At 45.9% G+C, this 23,737-nt stretch overlaps 1 protein-coding gene across 1 annotated transcript in view; it reads right to left on the bottom strand.

The window, feature by feature from the left end:
• The window catches only part of LOC147722577 (putative thiopurine S-methyltransferase), a 349,873-nt gene that overhangs the window by 46,039 nt on the left and 280,097 nt on the right, over positions 1-23,737 (bottom strand). Inside the window, exons 5-6 of the mRNA XM_086966864.1 lie at positions 19,686-19,757; positions 15,476-15,561 (exon numbers count right to left, since the gene is read on the bottom strand). Coding sequence (XP_086822990.1) covers positions 15,476-15,561; positions 19,686-19,757 — 158 coding nt within the window. The remainder of the gene's footprint in view (positions 1-15,475; positions 15,562-19,685; positions 19,758-23,737) is intronic.

The raw sequence follows: 23,737 nt of genomic DNA, 5'->3' as shown, positions 1-23,737 counted from the left end.
GAAGGCTTGGTAACTGACATTCTAATGTGGGACGGAAATGCAGAGGCATCATTATTACAGGCCATAGAGGGAAAATGCATGGGTGACATGCACATACACTAAACGTGGGGTACAAGCAGGGGACACATAAAATTTCTATTTCCTCAAGTTTCTTTCTCTAAAGTGGAATACTTTATCTTAGCACCACGTAACGGTCTTGATGCAAAAGCAATAGTAACAAAACCACTTTTTTGCCTCTGCATCAACACCGCACCAATGCCAACATTGCTTGCATCAGTGACAATGAACGATTTACAATAGGTGTCAAAAGGAGATAGAGCTGGAGCAGAAATAATGCATTTTTTAACAAAATCAAATTGATTTTTACAATTGACATCCCAAACAAATTGTTGTTGATTTTTCATCAAGTTCCTTAAATGAGAGGTTTTGTCAGCAAAAGAAGGAATGAATTTGGCATAATATTCGGCTAATCCTAGAAAGGACCTGAGCTGATCTTTGTTGGCAGGTTCAGGTGCATTCTCAATAGCTTTGATTAAACTCATCTTGGGAGAAATGCCCTTTTTACTGATGGAATGGCCTAAGTAATCTACAGAATCCTTGCCAAATTTACATTTTTCTTTGGTAAGAGTAAGACCATTTGTTGGAATTAGGTAGCCTGACCTAGGGCAAGACTAGCACATCAGAGGCACGGTGTAAAGGTTGCAGACCACCCAAAAGTAATTCCACGCAATAGCACTCAAAAAGAAAACACTACACCAAAATTATATGAAAATACGTACTGCTTTATGTAAAAATAATATTCTCTTTGTAGTCAAATAACAGTAGCTCACATTTAAATAGCTCAAAACATTTCAAGTCACTTTCTAGGATCAGCAATTTCACTTTTTAAATTACTAGCAGATTATCACTTAGTCTTCAAAGCAGTTACTATATACTTGAGCTTCTATTACACTTTTGCATACAGTATAAATTGTACTTTATGTTTAGTCACACCATAACCCTTACTGGTAGGTACCACTTACTCTTCCAAAGGCCAGTTGCAAGGAAGCCTGTACTCTACACTTGGTTCTATATCTTCCAATAACACTGCTAAACTACTGCACAGGTTATCAATTAGTTACTCTATGTCATCACTTTTAAAATTTAACAAGAACAGCACTTAAATCCGATCAGAGCAACACTTTTCATTACATGGATATCAGTACAGTTTTCCCACTGAACCTATGTAGAAGCAATTAATTAGGCACCAATTAAACCAACAGTTAAATGAGCCCTGCCTGGGCTTCCTTGTGGACCCTGTCCTCCTGGGGACAGTGTCTCAGTGAACACACTGGTGAGGTACCTAACCAGAACCCCAGTTCCTTATGTAGTAGACTCTTCCCCCATTGGTTATCTCCTTACTTGTCACCACACTGTTGATTAGTTCTCTTCTGGGTCCGTGGCAGAGGGATTAATGTCAGCGGAGGGGGGGGCTCGAGGACCCAAGGCTGAAGAGGCTATCGCGCCTCAATAGACGCCTCGGGGCTTCCCCCAGCTCGGGAGGACTTCTTGCTGCTCCCTTGCGCCAAGGTAAAACCAATAGGGCAGACACCTCGAGGCCCCAGTCTCCTACCGGGCCTCGAATCTTTCCCTCCCTGCCTGGGCCAGCTTCTCCGTGTGGCGCTCAGGCAGGAGGAACGTGCAGATCTCGCTGCGGCACTCCGAAGTCGCCGGCGCCTTTCCTCAGCGCCGGGCGGCAAGAACACAGCTCCGCCTCACGAAGCCTGGGCTCCTATCGCGCATGCGCGGGAAGCGAGCGTCTCCCTGACAGAGACCGCGCTCCTGCTCCTTCCTTCAGCTCTGGCCGGCGCCGCCTCCCAGGAAGCCGGCGATCCCACAGGGCATGCGCGAGGGAGCGGAGTCTCCAGCCCAGCAATCGCGCACTCGTGACAGCGCCTCCCCTCGCTCTCCTCACACTGGGACCAGGGAAATTGCTCCAAGTCGGCTCCGGCGCCCAGCGTCAGCCTCACTAATCCTTCCTCGAGTTCTAGCGACCCAGGCAAAGATCCGGCGTCACTTCACCAGCGCTGGTCTGGGGGTCACCACGCTCAGCAAGGGAGGGCTCCTTCTTGCAGCAAGTCTCTGCCTCAGCCAGTAAGTAAAGTACTTAGGAGGGGGGGGGGGGAATCAAGGCTCTGCCAGCGAGAAAAGTCACTGCAGCCTGCGGCAGAACAATTGGCCACTGCTACTGGGGGGGGGGGGGGGTCACAGGATCTACCCCTACCTCTATTGACCACTGCTCACGAAGAGCCTCTCTCTCTGCTGGGCAGAGGACTGTGCACCGCAGCACTACAGTCTCCTTCTCCTAAAGGCTTCCCCTGTATAATTCAGACAAGGGCAAGCTAGGCGCCCAGGGTCTCCAGTAACTTCCCACAGCGGGGCCAAGACAAGTAACCAACAGGGGATTAGTGGGTTGGACCTATAAGATAGCTTCCCAGTCCAGGAGGTCAATCCTAAATCCAATCTCTTCCCACCCTCAGCTACAGCCTGTCCTCCAGCTGACTTCCACAGGTAGACAAAATGGCTACCCTGCATTCCGCCTTATATAGGCTGCCCTTCAGTGGTCCAGAATGGACCAGAAGGTTCTGGAATGCCCTATGTTAGGCTATGGCCAAGTTCTGTTGGTGACAGTTGGGGCAGTTGGTGGCCACCATTTTAGGTGGTGCCAACTTTCCTGTCAGAACAGGCCTCTGGGCCTGAGGTAAAATATTATGAGGGGAGAAGAAAACACCTATCCCCCTGACCAACACCTACAAAAAGTCAGTAGACACAAAAATTAACAAGGGTATGAGGGGCAAAAAGGGGACAAAATAAATAAAAATTAGGAGGGACTTCGCCAAAAAGTCAGACAGGTCTAACACGCGTCCCCCCCAGCTGAAAGTGGGGAGAACTACCCAACCCCTTGGGAGTCCTCATCACTAAGGCGGAAATACCTGGAGAGACCGTCTGCATTGGCGTGGTCCACTCCAGGCCGATGTTCCACCCGGAAGTCCATTCCCTGTAGGGAGATGGACCACCTCAACAACTTGGGATTTTCCCCCTTCATCTGCATCAGCCAACGAAGGGGTCGGTGGTCAGTCTGAACCAGGAAGTGCGAGCCAAAGAGGTATGGCCGCAGCTTCTTCAGAGCCCACACCACCGCAAAAGCTTCCCTCTCAATGGCACTCCACTTCTGTTCCCGGGGAAGCAGCCTCCTGGATAAGAAGACTACAGGTTGATCCAGGCCCTCTTCATTGAGTTGCGATAGCACTGCCCCAATGCCATGCTCTGATGCATCCGTTTGGACAATGAACTCCTTGGAGAAGTCTGGGGCCCTCAGGACCGGTGCCGCACACATTGCCTGTTTCAACTTTTCAAAGGCTTGCTGACAAGCCTTTGTCCAAACTACCCGTCGAGGTTGTTTCTTGGAGGTGAGCTCTGTGAGGGGCGCTACAATAGTGCCATACCCCTTCACAAAGCGACGGTAGTAACCTGTGAGGCCCAGGAAAGCTCGGACCTCAGTCTGTGTCTTGGGGGGTTCCCAGGCCATGATTGCCTCAATCTTCGCCTGCAGGGGCTGCACAGTCCCCCTACCCACCAAGTGTCCAAGGTACACAACCGACCCCTGCCCAATCTGGCATTTGCTGGCTTTGATGGTCAATCCAGCTTGTCTCAGGGCCTGGAGAACGGCCTGCAAATGCTGCAGATGGTCCTCCCAGCTGCTACTGAAGACAGCAATGTCATCCAGGTAGGCAGCAGAGAAACTCTCTAATCCAGAGAGGACCTGGTTCACCAGCCGCTGAAATGTGGCAGGGGCGTTCTTGAGCCCAAAGGGCATCACACAGAACTGGTAGTGTCCCTCAGGCGTGGAGAAGGCTGACCTTTCCCTTGCTCCATCTGTCAAGGAGATCTGCCAGTACCCAGAAGTGAGGTCAAAGGTACTCAGATATTGGGCAGCTCCTAGCCGGTCAATCAATTCATCCGCCCTAGGGATCGGATGAGCATCAGTCCTTGTCACTGAATTCAGTCCTCGGTAATCCACACAGAACCTCAGTTCAGGTGTGGTGCCTGGTGGTGCGGCTTTTGGCACGAGCACCACCGGACTGGACCAAGGGCTGTTGGAAGGTTCAATTACTCCCAGCTCTAGCATCTTGGCAACTTCTCCATGTATGCTAGCCTTCACCTTGTCAGACAGCCGGTAGGTCTTGGACTTCACTGGTGGGCTGTCTCCTGTGTCCACATCATGGGTACACAGGTGGGTCCTTCCCGGGACAAGGGAGAACAACGAAGAGTACTGCTCCAGTATCTGGCGGCAGTCCTCCCGTTGCTCAGGAGTGAGAGTAGGAGAGAGATTCACTCCCTCCACTGACCCATCCTTCTCTTGGGATGAAAAGAGATCTGGGAGAGGTTCGCTTTCCGCTTCCTCTCCCCCGTCAGTCACCATCATCAGCATGACTTCGGGCCTCTCATGGTGGGGCTTGAGTCTGTTGGCGTGTAGCACCCGTAGGGGCTGTCGAGGGGTCTTAAGGTCCACCAGGTATGTGGCCTTACCCTTCTTTTCCAACACCTCAAAGGGGCCTGTCCAGCGATCCTGGAGGGCGCTAAGCTCTCCAGGTTCCATCACCCACACTTTCTGTCCAGGCTCCAGTTCCACCGGGTGAGCGTTGTGGTCGTACCACTCCTTCATGACTGCCTGGCTGGCCTCCAAGTTGTCAGAAGCTTGCTTCCACAACTTCGCCATTTGGCTCCTGAAAGCCAGCATGTAGCTCACCACATCCTGGGGGGGTTTTCTGGGAGATTTCTCCCAACCATCCTTCACCAGGCTGAGAGGACCGCGTACAGGGTGCCCATACAGAAGCTCAAAGGGGCTGAAGCCCACTCCCTTCTGGGGCACTTCCCTGTAGGAGAAAAGTAAACAGGGCAGGAGGACATCCCATTTCCTCCGCAGGCTCTCGGGCAGACTTCTGATCATGCCCTTCAAGGTCTTATTGAACCTCTCAACCAGTCCATTTGACTGGGGGTGATAAGGAGTGGTGAACCGGTAGGTCACTCCACACTCCTTCCACATTGCCCGCATGTAAGCTGACAGGAAGTTGGTCCCCCTGTCGGACACAACTTCCTTGGGAAATCCCACTCGGGTAAAGATTCCCATTAGGGCTCTTGCCACTACAGGTGCAGTGACTGTCCTCAGAGGTATTGCCTCTGGGTACCGTGTGGCATGATCCACCAGGACCAGGATAAACCTGTGACCAGCTGCTGTCGGTGGATCCAAAGGCCCTACAATGTCGATGCCCACCCTCTCAAAGGGGGTGCTAACGACTGGAAGTGGTTCCAGGGGAGCCTTTAGCTTCACCCCTGTTTTCCCACTGGCCTGGCAGGTTACACAAGTCCTACAGTATGTGTTGGACGCCGCTTTCATCTGAGGCCAGTAAAAGTGGAGAACAAGCCGTGCAAAGGTCTTGTCCTGGCCTAAGTGTCCTGCCAGGGGTATGGCATGAGCCAGTTCCAAAAGAAAGGCTCTGTACTGTTGCGGGACTACCAAGGCCCTCGATGAACCAGGCGAGGGTACCTTGGGTTCATTGTAGAGGAGTCCATCCTCCCAGTAAATATGGTAATGTCCCGTAACATCACCTGCTGCTTGGGCTTCAGCCTGTCGCCTCAGTCCCTCAAGGGTGGGGCACTCCCTCTGCCCCTTACAGAATTCCTCTCTGGTAGGACCTCCCTCCACATGCCACTCCGTAGGGATGGGCAAATCCTCCAGAGAGTCTACTTCCCCCTCCACGGACTCCTGGTCCACCACCGCAGGTGGCCGATCTGTCTCATGGGGTGTGGAAGCCGGAGCAGGCTTTCTCTGTCTCCGGGTCTGTCCCTTCTTAGCAGCGGGTTGGGCCATTGTTCCAGGCTCCAACCCAGGCGAACTCCCTCTCCGGGCAGTCGCAGACCGTGTGCTGACACAGGCCCAGTCAGGTGTACCCAGCATCGCAGAATGCGTCCGGTATTCCACCTCTCTCCAAGTATTGTGTTCCATGTCATTCCCCAACAGACAATCGACTGGCACGGCAGGGCTTACGGCAACTCGAAGTGAACCTGCAACCCCCTCCCACTCAAAGGGAACCTCAGCCACTGGATAGTGGCCCATTCTGCCGTCAGCCATCGCGGCGGGGTGGAGTACATTAGGAACAACCTGCTCTGGGGACACCAGCTGACTTCTCACCATAGTCATGCTGGCTCCTGTATCCCTCAGAGCCTCCCCTCTCTGGCCATTGATGGTAACCCATTGCCCATACTTTGTAGTATTTGGGGGCACCTGGATCTTTGGCACCATCTCCCGCTCTCCCAGGGACACTAAGGTGACACCCGCCCACTCACCCCCCTTATCTAAGGGCAACTCCTCCCCGAGCGCTACACTAGCTACTCCCGGTGACTTTCCTCCGGTGGGAGGGGGTGGTCTCTTTGGGCATCTGACATCTCCCTTATAATGTCCAACGCCACCGCATTCAAAACAGTGGAGAACCCTGGGCTGCTGGCTCTGGCCAGGATGAGGGTTCCGGGGCGGGTTTGCCCTAGGGGTGAAACCTGCTCCCTTCCCTTGGAAGTTATTTTGGGGACCTTTAGAGAACTCTTTCTTTTTCTCCCCCCCCTCTTTCTTCTGGGGGGCGCCCTGTCCGGCTTTTTGAGATTCCCCTCCAGTCCCCTTGGTGGACACCCGGGTACTTGTCCAGATGTCCGCCTCCTCTGCAAGCTTCCGGGGATTGGTCAGCTTGCTGTCTACCAGGTGTTGGCGCAGCTCGGGAAAACATTTCTCGAGGAGGTGTTCTCTCAAAAACAGATCATACAGCCCCTCATAATCTTTTACCTCACTGCCCTTGACCCAACCCTCTAAAGCCTTTCTGGCGTAATCAAGGAAGTCCACCCAGTTCTGAGTTCCCATCTTGTGGCTCCCCCTAAACTTCTGTCGGTACCTTTCTGGGGTGAGCCCGAACTTCCTCAATAACGCCAACTTCATGGTGGGGTAGTTTGTCTGTTCCTCTGGCTCCAGGGCCAACAAAGTGTCCCGACCAGCAGGAGGCATGTACTTGTACAAACTACCCCCCCAGTGCTTCTCCTGCACCCCATGAACCTTCAAAGAAACCTCATAAGCGGCCAGCCACTTAGCAACATCATCCCCCTGACTGAAGCTCGCTATCAGGTCCTTTGGGATATAGGGTTTGGTCTCCCTGGCTGACTCTTTCAGTTCGCTGCCACCATTCCTAACAGGAGAGGACCCCCGTTGTAGACTTTGGAGCTCCAGTTCCTTTAGCCTAAACTCATGGACCATCCTCCTCTCCTCTTTCTCCTGTTCCAACTTAGCCAGCTCCCACTTTAGTTGTCTCCTCTCCCTCCTGTCGGTGAGCTCAGCTTCTGTTAGGCTTCTCCCAGAAATGCTACTGCCCTTTCTGGAATAGGACACTGGTCCGGTGAGCAAGTTTTCCCCCTCATGGTGGAATAACTCCTCCACCCCCCCTTCTGTGCCCTGGTCAACCTCTTCATCCTCCTCCTTTGTCTCTTGGTGTGCCTCCACCCAGGCCCTAAGGCTAGTCTGGAGCTCCCCCTTCCTAGCACCATGCTTGAAAAAGACCCCCATCTGCTGGCAGAACATTCTCAATTGGGGCACAGAATAGACTTCCAGGTTTTCCACCGCAAACTCCATGGTGAATCTGGCAAACCTGAATACACACCAGAAATTTCAGAGGGGTGAGGGTAACCTAAAACCAACTCCACCCACCACCAGGAATAAATTTAGAAAAACAAAAAGACTAATCGGGAGGGCCGCAAGGAGAAAACTCCTGGTGTAGGTTGGGTGTATTACGCCAAATTACTAGTAAGTAGCTGCAACCAAGTCCGCAATCCCACCGCTAGGCACCAATATGTTGGAATTAGGTAGCCTGACCTAGGGCAAGACTAGCACATCAGAGGCACGGTGTAAAGGTTGCAGGCCACCCAAAAGTAATTCCACGCAATAGCACTCAAAAAGAAAACACTACACCAAAATTATATGAAAATACGTACTGCTTTATGTAAAAATAATATTCTCTTTGTAGTCAAATAACAGTAGCTCACATTTAAATAGCTCAAAACATTTCAAGTCACTTTCTAGGATCAGCAATTTCACTTTTTAAATTACTAGCAGATTATCACTTAGTCTTCAAAGCAGTTACTATATACTTGAGCTTCTATTACACTTTTGCATACAGTATAAATTGTACTTTATGTTTAGTCACACCATAACCCTTACTGGTAGGTACCACTTACTCTTCCAAAGGCCAGTTGCAAGGAAGCCTGTACTCTACACTTGGTTCTATATCTTCCAATAACACTGCTAAACTACTGCACAGGTTATCAATTAGTTACTCTATGTCATCACTTTTAAAATTTAACAAGAACAGCACTTAAATCCGATCAGAGCAACACTTTTCATTACATGGATATCAGTACAGTTTTCCCACTGAACCTATGTAGAAGCAATTAATTAGGCACCAATTAAACCAACAGTTAAATGAGCCCTGCCTGGGCTTCCTTGTGGACCCTGTCCTCCTGGGGACAGTGTCTCAGTGAACACACTGGTGAGGTACCTAACCAGAACCCCAGTTCCTTATGTAGTAGACTCTTCCCCCATTGGTTATCTCCTTACTTGTCACCACACTGTTGATTAGTTCTCTTCTGGGTCCGTGGCAGAGGGATTAATGTCAGCGGAGGGGGGGGCTCGAGGACCCAAGGCTGAAGAGGCTATCGCGCCTCAATAGACGCCTCGGGGCTTCCCCCAGCTCGGGAGGACTTCTTGCTGCTCCCTTGCGCCAAGGTAAAACCAATAGGGCAGACACCTCGAGGCCCCAGTCTCCTACCGGGCCTCGAATCTTTCCCTCCCTGCCTGGGCCAGCTTCTCCGTGTGGCGCTCAGGCAGGAGGAACGTGCAGATCTCGCTGCGGCACTCCGAAGTCGCCGGCGCCTTTCCTCAGCGCCGGGCGGCAAGAACACAGCTCCGCCTCACGAAGCCTGGGCTCCTATCGCGCATGCGCGGGAAGCGAGCGTCTCCCTGACAGAGACCGCGCTCCTGCTCCTTCCTTCAGCTCCGGCCGGCGCCGCCTCCCAGGAAGCCGGCGATCCCACAGGGCATGCGCGAGGGAGCGGAGTCTCCAGCCCAGCAATCGCGCACTCGTGACAGCGCCTCCCCTCGCTCTCCTCACACTGGGACCAGGGAAATTGCTCCAAGTCGGCTCCGGCGCCCAGCGTCAGCCTCACTAATCCTTCCTCGAGTTCTAGCGACCCAGGCAAAGATCCGGCGTCACTTCACCAGCGCTGGTCTGGGGGTCACCACGCTCAGCAAGGGAGGGCTCCTTCTTGCAGCAAGTCTCTGCCTCAGCCAGTAAGTAAAGTACTTAGGAGGGGGGGGGGGAATCAAGGCTCTGCCAGCGAGAAAAGTCACTGCAGCCTGCGGCAGAACAATTGGCCACTGCTACTGGGGGGGGGGGGGGTCACAGGATCTACCCCTACCTCTATTGACCACTGCTCACGAAGAGCCTCTCTCTCTGCTGGGCAGAGGACTGTGCACCGCAGCACTACAGTCTCCTTCTCCTAAAGGCTTCCCCTGTATAATTCAGACAAGGGCAAGCTAGGCGCCCAGGGTCTCCAGTAACTTCCCACAGCGGGGCCAAGACAAGTAACCAACAGGGGATTAGTGGGTTGGACCTATAAGATAGCTTCCCAGTCCAGGAGGTCAATCCTAAATCCAACCTCTTCCCACCCTCAGCTACAGCCTGTCCTCCAGCTGACTTCCACAGGTAGACAAAATGGCTACCCTGCATTCCGCCTTATATAGGCTGCCCTTCAGTGGTCCAGAATGGACCAGAAGGTTCTGGAATGCCCTATGTTAGGCTATGGCCAAGTTCTGTTGGTGACAGTTGGGGCAGTTGGTGGCCACCATTTTAGGTGGTGCCAACTTTCCTGTCAGAACAGGCCTCTGGGCCTGAGGTAAAATATTATGAGGGGAGAAGAAAACACCTATCCCCCTGACCAACACCTACAAAAAGTCAGTAGACACAAAAATTAACAAGGGTATGAGGGGCAAAAAGGGGACAAAATAAATAAAAATTAGGAGGGACTTCGCCAAAAAGTCAGACAGGTCTAACACCATTGTCTTGCAAAATTGACAAAACTTTAAATAGGATTTCAGAATGTTCACAATCATCTTTGCCAAAAACCAAGATGTCGTCTTGAAAGTACAGAACATTAGATACATTTTTGAACATGTTATGCATGACACGCTGGATCACCGAGGAAGCAGACACTAAGCCAAAAGGCATCCTTTTGTACCTGTATGCTCCCTCAGTGGTTATAAAAGACATAAGATGTTTACTATCATCGTGGAGGGCTATCTGATGATATGCGTTAGATAAATCCAACGTAGTGAAAACAGATGCATCCTTAAGTTTAGAGAACATCTCTCCAATATTTGGGGGAGGATGTCTATCAACCCACACGTTGGAATTTAGGTCCCGCATATCAACACAAAGTCTAATCTTCCCATTCGGTTTGTGGGCAGCGACCACAGGTGAAAGCCACTCAGAAGATTCAATTTCTTCAATTACATCAAGGTCACACAATCTCTGAAGCTCTTTTTTAACAGATTCTCTTAAAGCTAAGGGAATGTTGCGTACTTTATGTACCTTAGGAGTTGCATTATGTTTCAGAATGATCTTATGCTTAAATTTTTTTAGCAAACCTAAGTTGGAAGAGAAAACCTGAGGAAAGAGTGTTTCCCATTTGTTACTAGAAGGTACATCAATAGAATTGACAAAATCAGAATACCCAAGAACTTGATCAGGATGGTTGGGGTCAAGCTTAATCATCAATTCTCTTTGTTGTGGCCAACCCAACAAACATGAACCATCTTTGGCCACATGGACTTTAGATGAAATAGATTTGCCCTTAACTGATAAAGTAGAGCAAAAATACCCAAGTATTTCAATCGGTTTTTTACCATAACCTAACAACCTAATGTCAGAAGGAAATAAGGAATACACATTAGGAAACTCTTTCATCATGACATCATCACCAATTAAAGTGTGTTTTGCACCAGAATCTGCCATGACTTGTATAAATTTCGAACCAATCTGTAACATACAGAAAGGTGAATCTTTCTTTTCTTCCCCAATTTCATATACAGCACAAATGTCATCATAGTCATCATTATCACTGTCCACAGCTTGGACATCCGAGTATCTGGTGCGTCTGGAATCAGATGAACATTTTTTATGTTTGTTGCGATTTTTGCACATCCTCGCAAAATGGCCTCTAGATTTGCAGTAATTGCAGAACTGTCCGAATGCAGGACATCTTTTGTCAGTTGCAACATGACCAGGAAAACCACACTTGAAACACACCACATCTTTCTTAAAACCACGAGTCATAGAAGAAGAAAACGTTGTTTTATTGGAAACAGCTTCCGTTTGTTTCTTTCTGACAACTTGAACTTCTGAAACGTTAGATCTTTCTATAGAAGATTCTTTTGGCTTCTTATCGGACAACTCCTTGATGCCTAATTTCATATCTTCAAAACGATGTGCAATGTCAAGAGCTTTGGAGAGAGACAAATCTTTTGCATCAAGTAATTTTTCTTGGAGTTTCACATCAGAAACATTGTGTACTAGTTGGTCTCTCACCATCTGATCATGGAATTGTTGGTAATTGCATTTGGCTGCAAGAATTCTTAAGTCTTTCACAAAAGAATCAATAGGTTCAACGGGCAGTTGTTGTCTACTAAGAAATTTATGACGTGCCACAACTTCATTGACTTTTTTGATAAATTGTTTGTCAAGCTGCATAATGGCGTTTTCATAGACATCAGTTTCTTCTTCGGAGGAATTGTCTAAAGCTAGAGGAGGAAGATGAGAAAGAACTTGTCTGCCTTCAGCGCCAAGCGAATGTTTAAGGATGGCGAGTTTACGTTTATCTGTATAATTCTCACCACCTATAGCCTCTAGATATGCTTCAAAGCCTTCACGCCATTGTTTCCACTCTAAAGGTGGTTCGCCAGGGCTTGCCAAAAATGGAGGAGGAGCGTTGAAACTCTCCATAATAAAAAAATAAATAAAAGATAGTAAAAATTAGTAGATTAAATGTGATAATGTCCTTGGCTTAGATAAAATAACTATCTTTGCAGCGATTATTATGATGTCATAAACAATAGTGGCAGCAAAGTAATTATAAAGTTCTGAAAAAGTCAATTCCTTTAAAATTGCATTAGAGAATGTAGAACATTATGATGTAGACAGAGCCTTTTGTTAAATAGACAAGAAATCTCTGTGACATTGCCCCTTGTGACGTCATAAAGGCGAGTGACGCTTCGTAGAGAATCTTGAAGCTCAAGTATGCGCACGCGTTGACATTGCTCGCGCGTTCTATATAGAATCTGAGCGCGCGTTTGTGCGCATGCGTTAACTCGCGCAAAAGGAAATGACTGCGTCTTTAAAAAAAATCATGAAAAAGAATAAACGTCTCACCGCTTGACTTGGAGGAGCGGGATTTTCGTGGACAGACAAAGCAGCCGCTAATGAAGCTTCCGAAAGGCTAGTGACAGGATTCCAAACATACGTTTTCGCAACGGTAATCTTGGTCCGGAGGTCCCGGGGCTGTAGGCTCCTGAATCGCGTGGGTACAGTTCTCCCTCGTCGCCAGTGAAGAATCCAGGTTAGGAAGGAACGAGGTACACGGAAAAGATATTATTTATGTTGGTTTATTCTGTAAGGTGAGAAGACATGTATAGGAGCCCACGCCAACCGCCGCACTGGTGTACTCGGAATCCCCTAGGCCGAGGGTTCCAAGTTCCAGATGCACGCAGCAGACACGAGCACACACACGAGGATACCACACCTGCCTGAGGGGCCATTCAAGTTTATGGCCTCAAAAGTGGGGTCTGCAGCTTCCAAATCGGTGCAGTGATGCCTTTGCACCAATCAGAATCGAAGCAGTGCCCTTCAACGCCAAGGCAGTTCAGATCTGGGGACAGCCCTGCGTGGTTTGAGCATGGCACGGGATCCGACTGCCAGACTTGATGATGACTCAGAGCCTGCATCGTAGAAGTGGTCGACATTGAAGCCTTCTCCGGCTGCGTGTATTGGAACCGACGCATTGCCTACATCCTCAAGATCAACTATGATGCATCACCTCTTCAGCTCCTCGCATCAAGTTTCTGATGTCAATGCTTGCTCCATCCAAAGTACCTTGTCAGCGGGACCTCGGTGAGTCCTTTAACCAGCAGCCCTCAATTATGGCCAGCTTAAACTCTGGATTTTCCCCCGTCAGGTATTAAGTGAAGTAACTCCTTAGTGCTACTTGACTTTTAAGTACAATTTTTTATATATTCTTTAAAAGTTCATAACTTTGGATTTTTCTATTAAGTTATTGTCGTTTTGAACTTGATTTTTTCCTAAAAATATTCTCTATTTTTCTAAACCCAAGTGGAGTATTTTTGTGGTGTTTTCATTGTGTTACTGGGTGTGTGTATTGCACCAATACTTTACACATTCAGTCTCTAGATAAGCTTGACTGCTCCATACCAAATTACCAGAGGGTGAGCACAGGTTACCTTTTAGTGTGTATCTAGCTTACACTGAATAGAATTGTGGTACCTACTTGGACAGGGTGCATTCCTCTGCCAACCAGAGACCTAATTTCTAACAAGAATCTAACACCCAGACAAGGATCATAAGCTCAATCACATGCACAAGCTCAGCTACTTGCCTGCAGTAACATAACGGAACTGACACAATATGACTATCTCACTTATCATCACACAAACCATGAAAACTCTTCCCATATAAGCCATACTGCTAACCCCCTCCCCTTTCAACTGAACACAACTATGCCATGAATGCAGAGTTCTAGCTTACGCTCTTCTTTGCTCCACTACACACTCAAGTTTAGGCTAATTTTATAGGAGCATCACCAGCATCACACTTAGCACACACTAAAAACTGACACCCGTCCAACCAAGCACAACATAGAAGTGGGATGCTGTTTGCCCACCAAACGTATTTTGCAACCTCACTGGGCCCTAGAGATGGCCAGTCTGACACATACGAATGCTGATCCATTGGTCTCGCTAGGGAGATTGATCATTTCATCTGGGGAGGTTTCATTATTATATTTGGGTTAGTTTACCCACTGCAGTACATTGTAAGGATAACATTGCAAGTTACTAACAACTTCCAAGTCCATAAAGAGGAACAAGGCTGAAGGCCATGTCCCTCTATAAGGTAATGGATCTCTGAAGTGACTTGTAGTATTGTTTTCATGTGCAAACCATCATAATTCCTAAACCCAATCAAATACTTGTTGTCTTGCTCTTTGAAGTTCACTACAGAACAGAACATTTTAATTAGAGCCTGTAATGCACAATTAAACACACTAAAAAAAAGCTAGAAAGTTTTATTAGAAACAGTTTTATACAAATCAGGTTAAAAATGCAGTGGCTCGGATAGTGTAGAAACATGCAGAGATTCTATGTTTCTTTCAATGACTTATATGTATGCGGCCATACATATCTTTATCACTTTTCCTTTTTAGATAAACATATCAAAAGTAAAAGCCATTTCCTATTTTCCTTGTTTTAAACTGTAGCTATAATTATGTCTAGTTACATGCCTTTCACTTTGGTTTCTGGTTTTGGCAGTCGGCATAGTGAAGTCATAACATAACTGAAATAACTTATAACAGTTTAGCAGCTATAGCCTTTCTTTCTTACAGGTGACTAGAAACGGCTGTGATAAGGACGTCAGAGACAGGCTTTATACAGGGATTCCAGGCTCCTATGTATTTTATGCTGTAAATTAGGCATACATAGTAGAATAAACTTGGGAAGGTGAATACTGTGTGGTTGCTCTTTCCCTTTGCCTGATGAGTCTTTAACAGAGTTGTCTACCTGGTATATATTTGAAAAAGAACAAAAAATAGATTTTAACAAAGCAAATATCTTCCAAACATTTCGAGGATGATCTGTGCACCTTGGTGTACTTCAAAGATATTTGACTGACTCTACTGATTTATCCACTTTTGTTGTTGAAGGGTCATGGCAGAAAATCCTTCATGATTTTTAAATATGCTGTTTTCGAGGGAGGTTTGGGGAGGTTTTAGTTAATTTGCTTAGTGTATGTCTCAAGTTTAGCAGTGCTCTTTTATTTTAATTAAAGCTAGTATTTCTGAAATATGCAGTAACCCCTTACAATTAAGCACTTGCACATTTTCTGTCTGCGCTGTCTAATGATATTGGTTTTATGTTTGTAAAATGTTATTGCAGCTCGTAGGTATTCCAGCTTTATTACTTGTTAAGTAAACCTTTATGGCTTGGTGCCACTTAAAATAGCGCAAAATAATTTCGTGTAGGTTTCCCAAAAATATAAATAACTAAAGGGAACTATACCTTCAATCAAATCTGGATTGTATAACACGGTAATTAGTAGATAACAACAGTCCTGCTCCATCAAGGAAAGCAGTGCCTTGGCGTAGCTAACAAAAAGAAAGAAAAGAGGCACAATTAAAAACAAGCATTTGCAATGCAATAGGTCTCGCATTAGGAAAGTTTGAGCTATTGGTATTGTAAATGACAAATTTTTTATTTATGTGTTTGTTTTGAAAATAGCGAAATTAATAGCTTAGTCATTTACAATGCCAACAGTTTTAACTTTCACAAATGTGACACCCTATTGCATTTGTAATACAATATGTGTTATATTTACGTAACTTAGATGTATTGACATTACAAATAATGTTTTTTTTAATAATTATTACTTAAATAAAAGTTATTGTAATTTATAGTGGCAATAGCTTAAACTTTTGTAAATAACTTTTGTGAAGATTATGTTCAGTGTATTTTATTGTGACAAAAATCCAAGAACAGAAGTGAAATATTAACATCTTTTTGTGACATTTGTAATAAAGCTTGAAACATTGAGGAAACATATTTGAACTAGTCGTTGTTGAATGGTTGCACAGATTGATGCTGTGGTGGCGCTGAGTGATGTTGGGTGGCGACGAGTGATGCTGTGGCGTTCAGTGATGCTGTTGTAGCGCATAGTGATGTTGTGGTGTCCCTGAGTGATGCTGTGGTGGTGCTCAGTGATGTCGTGGTGATGCGTTAGATAGATAGAGTGAGTGTGATAGAGTGAGGGCGATAGATAGATAGAGTTAGGGCGATTGATAGATAGACAGATAGATAGAGTGATAGAGTGATGGTGATAGAGTAAGTGCGAAACATAGATAGAGGGAGTGCGATAGATAGACAGATAGAGTGAGGGCGATAGATAGAAAGATAGATACAGTGAGGGCGATAGATAGAGTGAGGGCGATAGATAGATAGCGTGAGGGCGATAGAGTGAGGGCGATAGATAGATAGATGGATAGAGTGAGGGCGATAGATAGATGGACAGAGTGAGGGCGATAGATAGATAGATAGATAGATAGAGTGAGGGGTGATAGATAGATAGATGAGATAGGGTGAGGGTGATAGATAGATAGATAGATAGATAGATAGATAGATAGATAGATAGATAGATAGATAGATAGATAGATAGATAGATAGATAGATAGATAGAGAGAGGCCTGCACGGTTGGACCTTCTCAACAACGGTCTCCGTGTCACCTGTACACCACTTGTGCGACCACCTGGCACGGCCTATTATGCCTCTCATCCTTCAGAGAGCGATAACATGAGTACCAGTGAGTCGTGTAATAATAGCACCTGTTGTTCACATGCAAAGGGGCGATCTGGCTTGAGGTGGGCACCTTCTATATAGAAATGTGAATACTGTAAAAGCCTTTTCTTGGCGGTAGTGCACACTTATGAGGAAAAAAGAGATTTCATCCATTTCATTTGGTTTGTTTCACAATCGTTGTTTGGAAAAGGTTGTTTGAATAATTACACTTGCATTACATTGCCTACACGTTTCGAGTTGACATTCTTCGTCAGGGAAAATGATTTTGTTTTCACAAGTATTTGATGAAACAGAATTGCGAGTAAACAGGTGTATACAGCATCGGATTCCTGGCCCTTGCATAGTTGGTAGTGCGTGGGATGTAGTTTGGTCTCTGTTGGAGGTGCAAGAGGTTCTAAGACGTGCTTCACACATGGTGTAGTGAACGTCACAGTGCATAAGAATAATTTATTGTTGTGAGTGTGAACAATAGGCAGAGCTGATTCCTAACATGCATTTTTAATGAGTTTTACATTTTTGGATCCAAAATGTTGCTATTTACCCTAAAAAAGTTGGTTCAGCGCATTCAAAAGCTGAGGAATTCCCGACCCCCATCAGAGCCTGGGAAGGACTCTGTGGAGTCGACCCAGGGGCACAAGACAGAGCTTGTTATAAGGGTCCAAGAAAAAAAGGTGCTATCCCCGGACTGCATCACGTGGGCATTTATTCAACGAAATGGTGGGAGACGGAAATGTGACGTCATGCATGCTTCAATGACATCACAGAGTCAGTTGAACCCTGGGCCTGCGACGTCCTGCATGCTTTCATGACATCACAGGGCCGGTTGAACCCTGGCCCCCCCATTAGTCCGTCCACAATCCCCTCAATTGTTAGCCATGAACTGGGTGAAAACAAATGAGAGCAAGAAATACTCCTGAATGATCCCCAAGAGGCCGGGTAACTAGTCCTGTGTTGCGGGTACTAAAGGTCTACTAGCCAGAGAGCGATGCCCCTGATTGCCCATATACGAAGAAAGATTTGAGCCCTGATTTCAGAGAAAACGCACATGTAAACAAGGGAGTGAGTGCTTGCACCGAATGCGATGTACGTGACCATGAAGTCAGTGCAATGTTTCAGTGATGGAAGCAGCAACCTAAGCAGTAGGATCGCACATAACCTTTTGAAAAATACATTGGACACTAGCAATTTTTTTATTTTTATTTGTTATTTATTATTATTTATTTTTACAAATGTAGCACTCCCTAGGACCTTATCTGCACTAGTGCTATCCTAAGTATGTAATGCAATTTGAGAGAGCAGTCACGAATACATAAAACAAGTTCATATTACAGGGTGCAGCCGCGCTGCCCGCGGCGACCCGGAAGCTCTTGGCCGGCCGGCCAATCCGCTCGCGGCCGACCGGAAGTCCCGCCTCCCGAGGTCCGCGAGCTGCCGGCGCATGGAGCGCCGTGCCGGGGAGAAGGAGAAGTGTGGCGCCTGTTGCGGGGCTCCTCTGACCTGAGGGAGCCCCGATTTTGAAGAGGAGACGCGCCGCGCTGTGAGGAGCGGAGCGCGAGAGGAGCCCCGCCGGTGAGTGGGGCCCAGGGCTGATGTGAAGTGCGTGCATGCCTGTGTGTATGCCTGGGGGGGTGGGGGGGGAGTGTGTGCGCGCGTGTGTGCGTGTGTGCGAGGGAATGTGTGTGGGCATGCGTGACTGTGTGTGATTGAGAGAGAATGCGAGGTAGGGGATAGTGTGCCTGTATGTGTGCCTGTATGTGTGGCGTATGCCTGCGTGTGCATGCGCGCGCCTGTGTGTGTGTGTGTGTGTGTGTGCGTGCGTGCATGCAGAGGGGTGGGGGCTGCCTGTGTCTGTGTGTGAGCAAGAGCTTTGCACCGCGCATGCGCAGCTATCAGACGCTCGCTCCCGAGGTGAAATCTGACCTCGTCAAAGCGCGCGTCTGGTAGCTGTCCACATTCCTAAATACGGGCCACAATAGGTCTGAAGCAGACACCTTCAATGCTCACGCATTGAGGGTAGGTCTGCTCGACCTAAAAATTAGAATACATTTTCAGCTCTGCTAGGCCATATACAAGTCAAAACAGTGTATACAAATTTCTGCTAACATACCATAGGTCCACAAAACAATAATTTGATACTTTTAGAACTATTGCTTTGACGATATGTGATAAAAGACCTAATATTTTCACAGCACTTTACTAGAAGTATGGGATGGCAGACCGTCCTCCAGATATTAGGTTTAAATAAAGGTTTGTATTAACATCATAAGTTATGACTGCTCTGCACAAATTTTTCTTTGGCTTTCAGGGCTCACGGGGTGATGCCAGACTTGCCAACAGCTTTTTATAAATGAGGGAATAATGCCACGACTCATAATCCAAAGTTAACGTCTATCCACAAGAAAAAGGTGACCCTTCTTCCACTCCAAATAAAACACCAGGAAGTTGAATAACTGTAAAATACCCCTTTTTTCTGAAAATTCTAAATTAAATAACACCCTTCCACAACATAATTTATGAGAATATCGAGATTTTGGCTCATGCAGCGTCAGTGGGATTATCTAGAATATCAATAATTTGGCCAAATTGGAGCCACTGTCTGTTGAGCACAATAAATGAAGTGAAGCACTTAGTGTTGATCATGGTATTACACATTACCTGAACAGCATATGGATGCATGCCATAATTGGTAAATACCTGTTTTGGGGAGATCCTTCCATGTAAATTAGTTAGGGTGGGGACGTGTACTGGGATGGTAACTCACCATAATCTTCATGTCAAGTGGCTCATCAAATTGCAAACTGTTATGAAAGTAGAAACACTCAGGCGAAAGAGTCTGCTATTTTCACTGGTAGTTCATCTGCCAAAACGTACAAATGAGTGGAAGGGGGCACAATGACTCTCCCAAATAATTGTACTCACCGCACTCTATCACGTGGGTTAATGGCAACCAGAGATCCTCTATCCCAAATCCCATCATACTTTGCAGGAATTCTGTCACAAGAATAAAAGATACATTTAAAATACATGAACAGAATTCATAAAACTAGGGCTCATACTCAAATGTTTATGTATAATGTTTAATGGCATTACAAGACATAAGCATTAACTACCGGAGAAGAAGCCAAAAACGTTTCAAGCTTTAACCCCTTCGCTGCGGGGGATATTCCCCCGCTGTGCTGGGGGGAGGGGGGTGCGCACAGCGCTCACATGCTCATGACGAGCTCAGCTCGTCACGGCCACACCCGTTCCCGTGGAACGCTCAGCACAGCAGGGGAATTATCCCCGCATGCGAGCGTTCCACGGCTCATGACGAGCTGAGCTCGTCATGAGCACCGGAGCGCCGTGGCTCATGACGAGCTCAGCTCGTCATGAGCATTCAAGGGGTTAACATGGAGACGCATAAGTTACTTACCTCGGTAACGCCTTATCTGGTAGAGACTAGATCTAGCCACAGATTCCTTACCTTTGAATTATCCCCAGGTTACAGACTGGATCTGGAATTGTTTTTACACCAGTACCTCTGCGAGTCGGTAGAGGGCGTCTAGCGACTCTGTAACGACATGGTTCACCGGATGTGACGTAGGGAGAGTCCATGTAAGCCCTCCCCTAATGTGCTGACGTCAGTTTCTTCCGCAACTACTTTCTGCGCAAAATCACTGAGCCATATATAGTAACTGCTATGGACACAGTGTGCCCAACAAGAATCCTCTTTTTGAAAGAAGCTTATAATAATTATTAGTTGTTGGTTTGCCTTCTCTCTTTTGTGTCTTTTACACACGAAAGGCATAATGGGCATACAAGGGATCTGAAAGAAAAGGAGAATCAGTTCGCAAAGCAGGGAGGATGGGTGAGTTGGTAAGGAATCTACTGCTAGATCTAGTCTCTGCCAGATAAGGCGTTACCAAAGATAGAGATGTCTAGCTGCAGATTCCTTACCTGTGAATAAGATACCCAAGCAACACCATCCCGGAGGATGGTTCGCAAACTGATTCCCTGCCTAGGCTATCCGGTCTGCATAAGGAAAAAAGAGAGAGAGGCAGCTCACCAGGAAGGGAGGGTGAGGATGAAAACATCCACCCAGAAAACTCAGGAAGAGACCCGTATAGAACCAAATCCGCAGCTGTGCAAAAACATGAGAAAACACCATGGCAGAAGAATAAGACCAGTGGGAAGAACACTCCATATAAACATTGCACTACAACGCCTCCAGATGGTCAAATGGCCCAAGAGACCGAGGAGGAAGGCTAAGGAAAATAAGTAAAACAACTGGACCAAAGCTCCTAGCCATAGAAGTTGGCAATACAGAGAGCACCAAACAATAGCTTAAGAAAAGCATGGCAAGCAATAACAACAATCATGGCCATAAACCACGTGAGGTAGAGGAAACACTTTGAGAGAAGGAAGCCCTCTGGGACTGGTTAATGCAGAATCCCAAGAAAAGAAAGAAGGCATAAAACACACACACATATATATATATATATATATATATATATATATATATATATATATATATATATATATATATATATATATATATATATACATATATACATATATATATATATATATATATATATATATATATATATATATATATATATATATATATATATATATATATATATATATATATATATATATATATATATATATTACCTACTGGCGGTCGCCAGTAGGTATATATAGTTAGGATTTTTTCTCTATGGGATTTTTGAAAATTCTATGTCTAATAACTTTGGCGTTTGTGGACCGAATTGGCTGAAATGTTCAGGAAAATGGAACATTTTGTTTCTGAGCAGCCCCTGACAATTTGGGGGGGTTTCATAAAGGGGGGGCCGAGAAAAAAGGGGGGTCCCAAAACGCGTTTTTCCCATGTTAATTTCCATAGGGCGGTTGGCCTCACTTTTAGCTCGAACGGCTGAATGGATTTGCACGAAACTTGGCAAAATTGTAGGGACTGTTAGCCCGATGTGCCTTTGCTAGGTCTCAATATATGTGCTCCAGTGGATTTTGAGTAATTTAGGTTCAAAAAAAGATATATATCTGGGCGGAGCCTAACCACACATCTGATCTGATTGGCTGTCAGCACTTCATCCAAGAAGTGTTGGCAGCCATCTTGGGACCAATATACATGATAGCACCTCATTAAAAAGCATTGTAGTTAATAGAGGGTTTTAGGACTTTAGTTACATTATAAATCATTTGTTGATGGTACCATACTCGTTTTAGGAATTGTGGTGGGTTCTAAGGTGATTTTACCATGTGAAAAAACCTTCTGCTGTGATATCATGAATATTGTTTGAAAGAAAACTAATATCTCATGATTTTCCCACAGTGGTTTGGAAGGGGATCTATAAGCTAAACTGAAAGCATATTTTCTGTAAATTCACATTATCTTTCTCAGTCATGTGAAAATGAAGTCTGACATTCTCAGTAAAACATGTACATCCAACAAGGACAGAGACTGTCAGTTGATTCCTTTGTGTTCTACTGCAGCCTCCTAGAGTGTTCTAAAGAACAACTAGAGCGCTAACAGTCCTACTTATTACAAAGGTATGGCACACCTGAAGCCATCTTGATTGGAATAAAGTGGTAACTCTTAAAACATTTAATTTAAAAAGAAACAACATGAGGGGGTATATTTTGCCATAGAAAGTATGATTAGTGCTGCAGAATGAAAAATTAGGGCACATTTTGAGTGACTTCTCAAATCCTTTTCTATTTCATTAAAACATTCCGACATGCAGTCTCCCAAAATGGCCACCAGAGACAAAAGAGCCCAAATGTAGCCCAAATATCACCCAGATGTAGCCCAAGTATAGCCCAATGACAGAATGTCCCAGAGTGTTCTAAAGAACAACTAGAGCGCTAACAGTCCTACTTATTACAAAGGTATGGCACACCTGAAGCCATCTTGATTGGAATAAAGTGGTAACTCTTAAAACATTTAATTTAAAAAGAAACAACATGAGGGGGTATATTTTGCCATAGAAAGTATGATTAGTGCTGCAGAATGAAAAATTAGGGCACATTTTGAGTGAATTCTCAAATCCTTTTCTATTTCATTAAAACATTCTGACATGCAGTCTCCCAAAATGGCCACCAGAGACAAAAGAGCCCAAATGTAGCCCAAATATCACCCAGATGTAGCCCAAGTATAGCCCAATGACAGAATGTCCCAGAGTGTTCTAAAGAACAACTAGAGCGCTAACAGTCCTACTTATTACAAAGGTATAGCACACCTGGAGCCATCGTGATGGGAATAAAGTGGTAACTCTTAAGACATTTAATTTAAAAAGGAACAAAATGAGGGGGTATATTATGCAATAGAAGGTATTATTAGTGCTGCAGAAAGAAAAATTAGGGCACATTTTGAGTGACTTTTCAAATCCTCTTCTATTTCATTAAAAAATTCTGACATGCAGTCTCCCAAAATGGCCACCAGAGACAAAAGAGCCCAAATGTAGCCCAAATATCACCCAGATGTAGCCCAAGTATAGCCCAATGACAGAATGTCCCAGAGTGTTCTAAAGAACAACTAGAGCGCTAACAGTCCTACTTATTACAAAGGTATGGCACACCTGAAGCCATCTTGATTGGAATAAAGTGGTAACTCTTAAAACATTTAATTTAAAAAGGAACAAAATGAGGGGGTATATTTTGCCATATGAATTATGATTAGTGCTGCAGAAAGAAAAATTAGGGCACATTTTGAGTGACTTCTCAAACCCTCTTCAATTTCATTAAAAAATTCTGACATAGTCTCCCAAGATGGCCACCAGAGACAAAAGAGCCTAAATGTAGCCCAAATATCACCCAGATGTACCCCAAGTATAGCCCAATGACAGAATGTCCCAGAGTGTTCTAAAGAACAACTAGAGCGCTAACAGTCTTACTTATGACAAAAGTATGGCACACCAGAAGCCATCTTGATTGGAATGAAGTGGTAAGTCTGAAAACACTCAATTTAA

The sequence above is a fragment of the Lissotriton vulgaris genome, chromosome 4_1, assembly GCF_964263255.1.
Source record: "Lissotriton vulgaris chromosome 4_1, aLisVul1.2, whole genome shotgun sequence".
In the NCBI taxonomy this organism is placed as follows: domain Eukaryota; kingdom Metazoa; phylum Chordata; class Amphibia; order Caudata; family Salamandridae; genus Lissotriton; species Lissotriton vulgaris.
The sequence above is the reverse complement of the archived record's forward strand: the minus strand, read 5'-3'. Positions and strand labels throughout refer to the sequence as shown.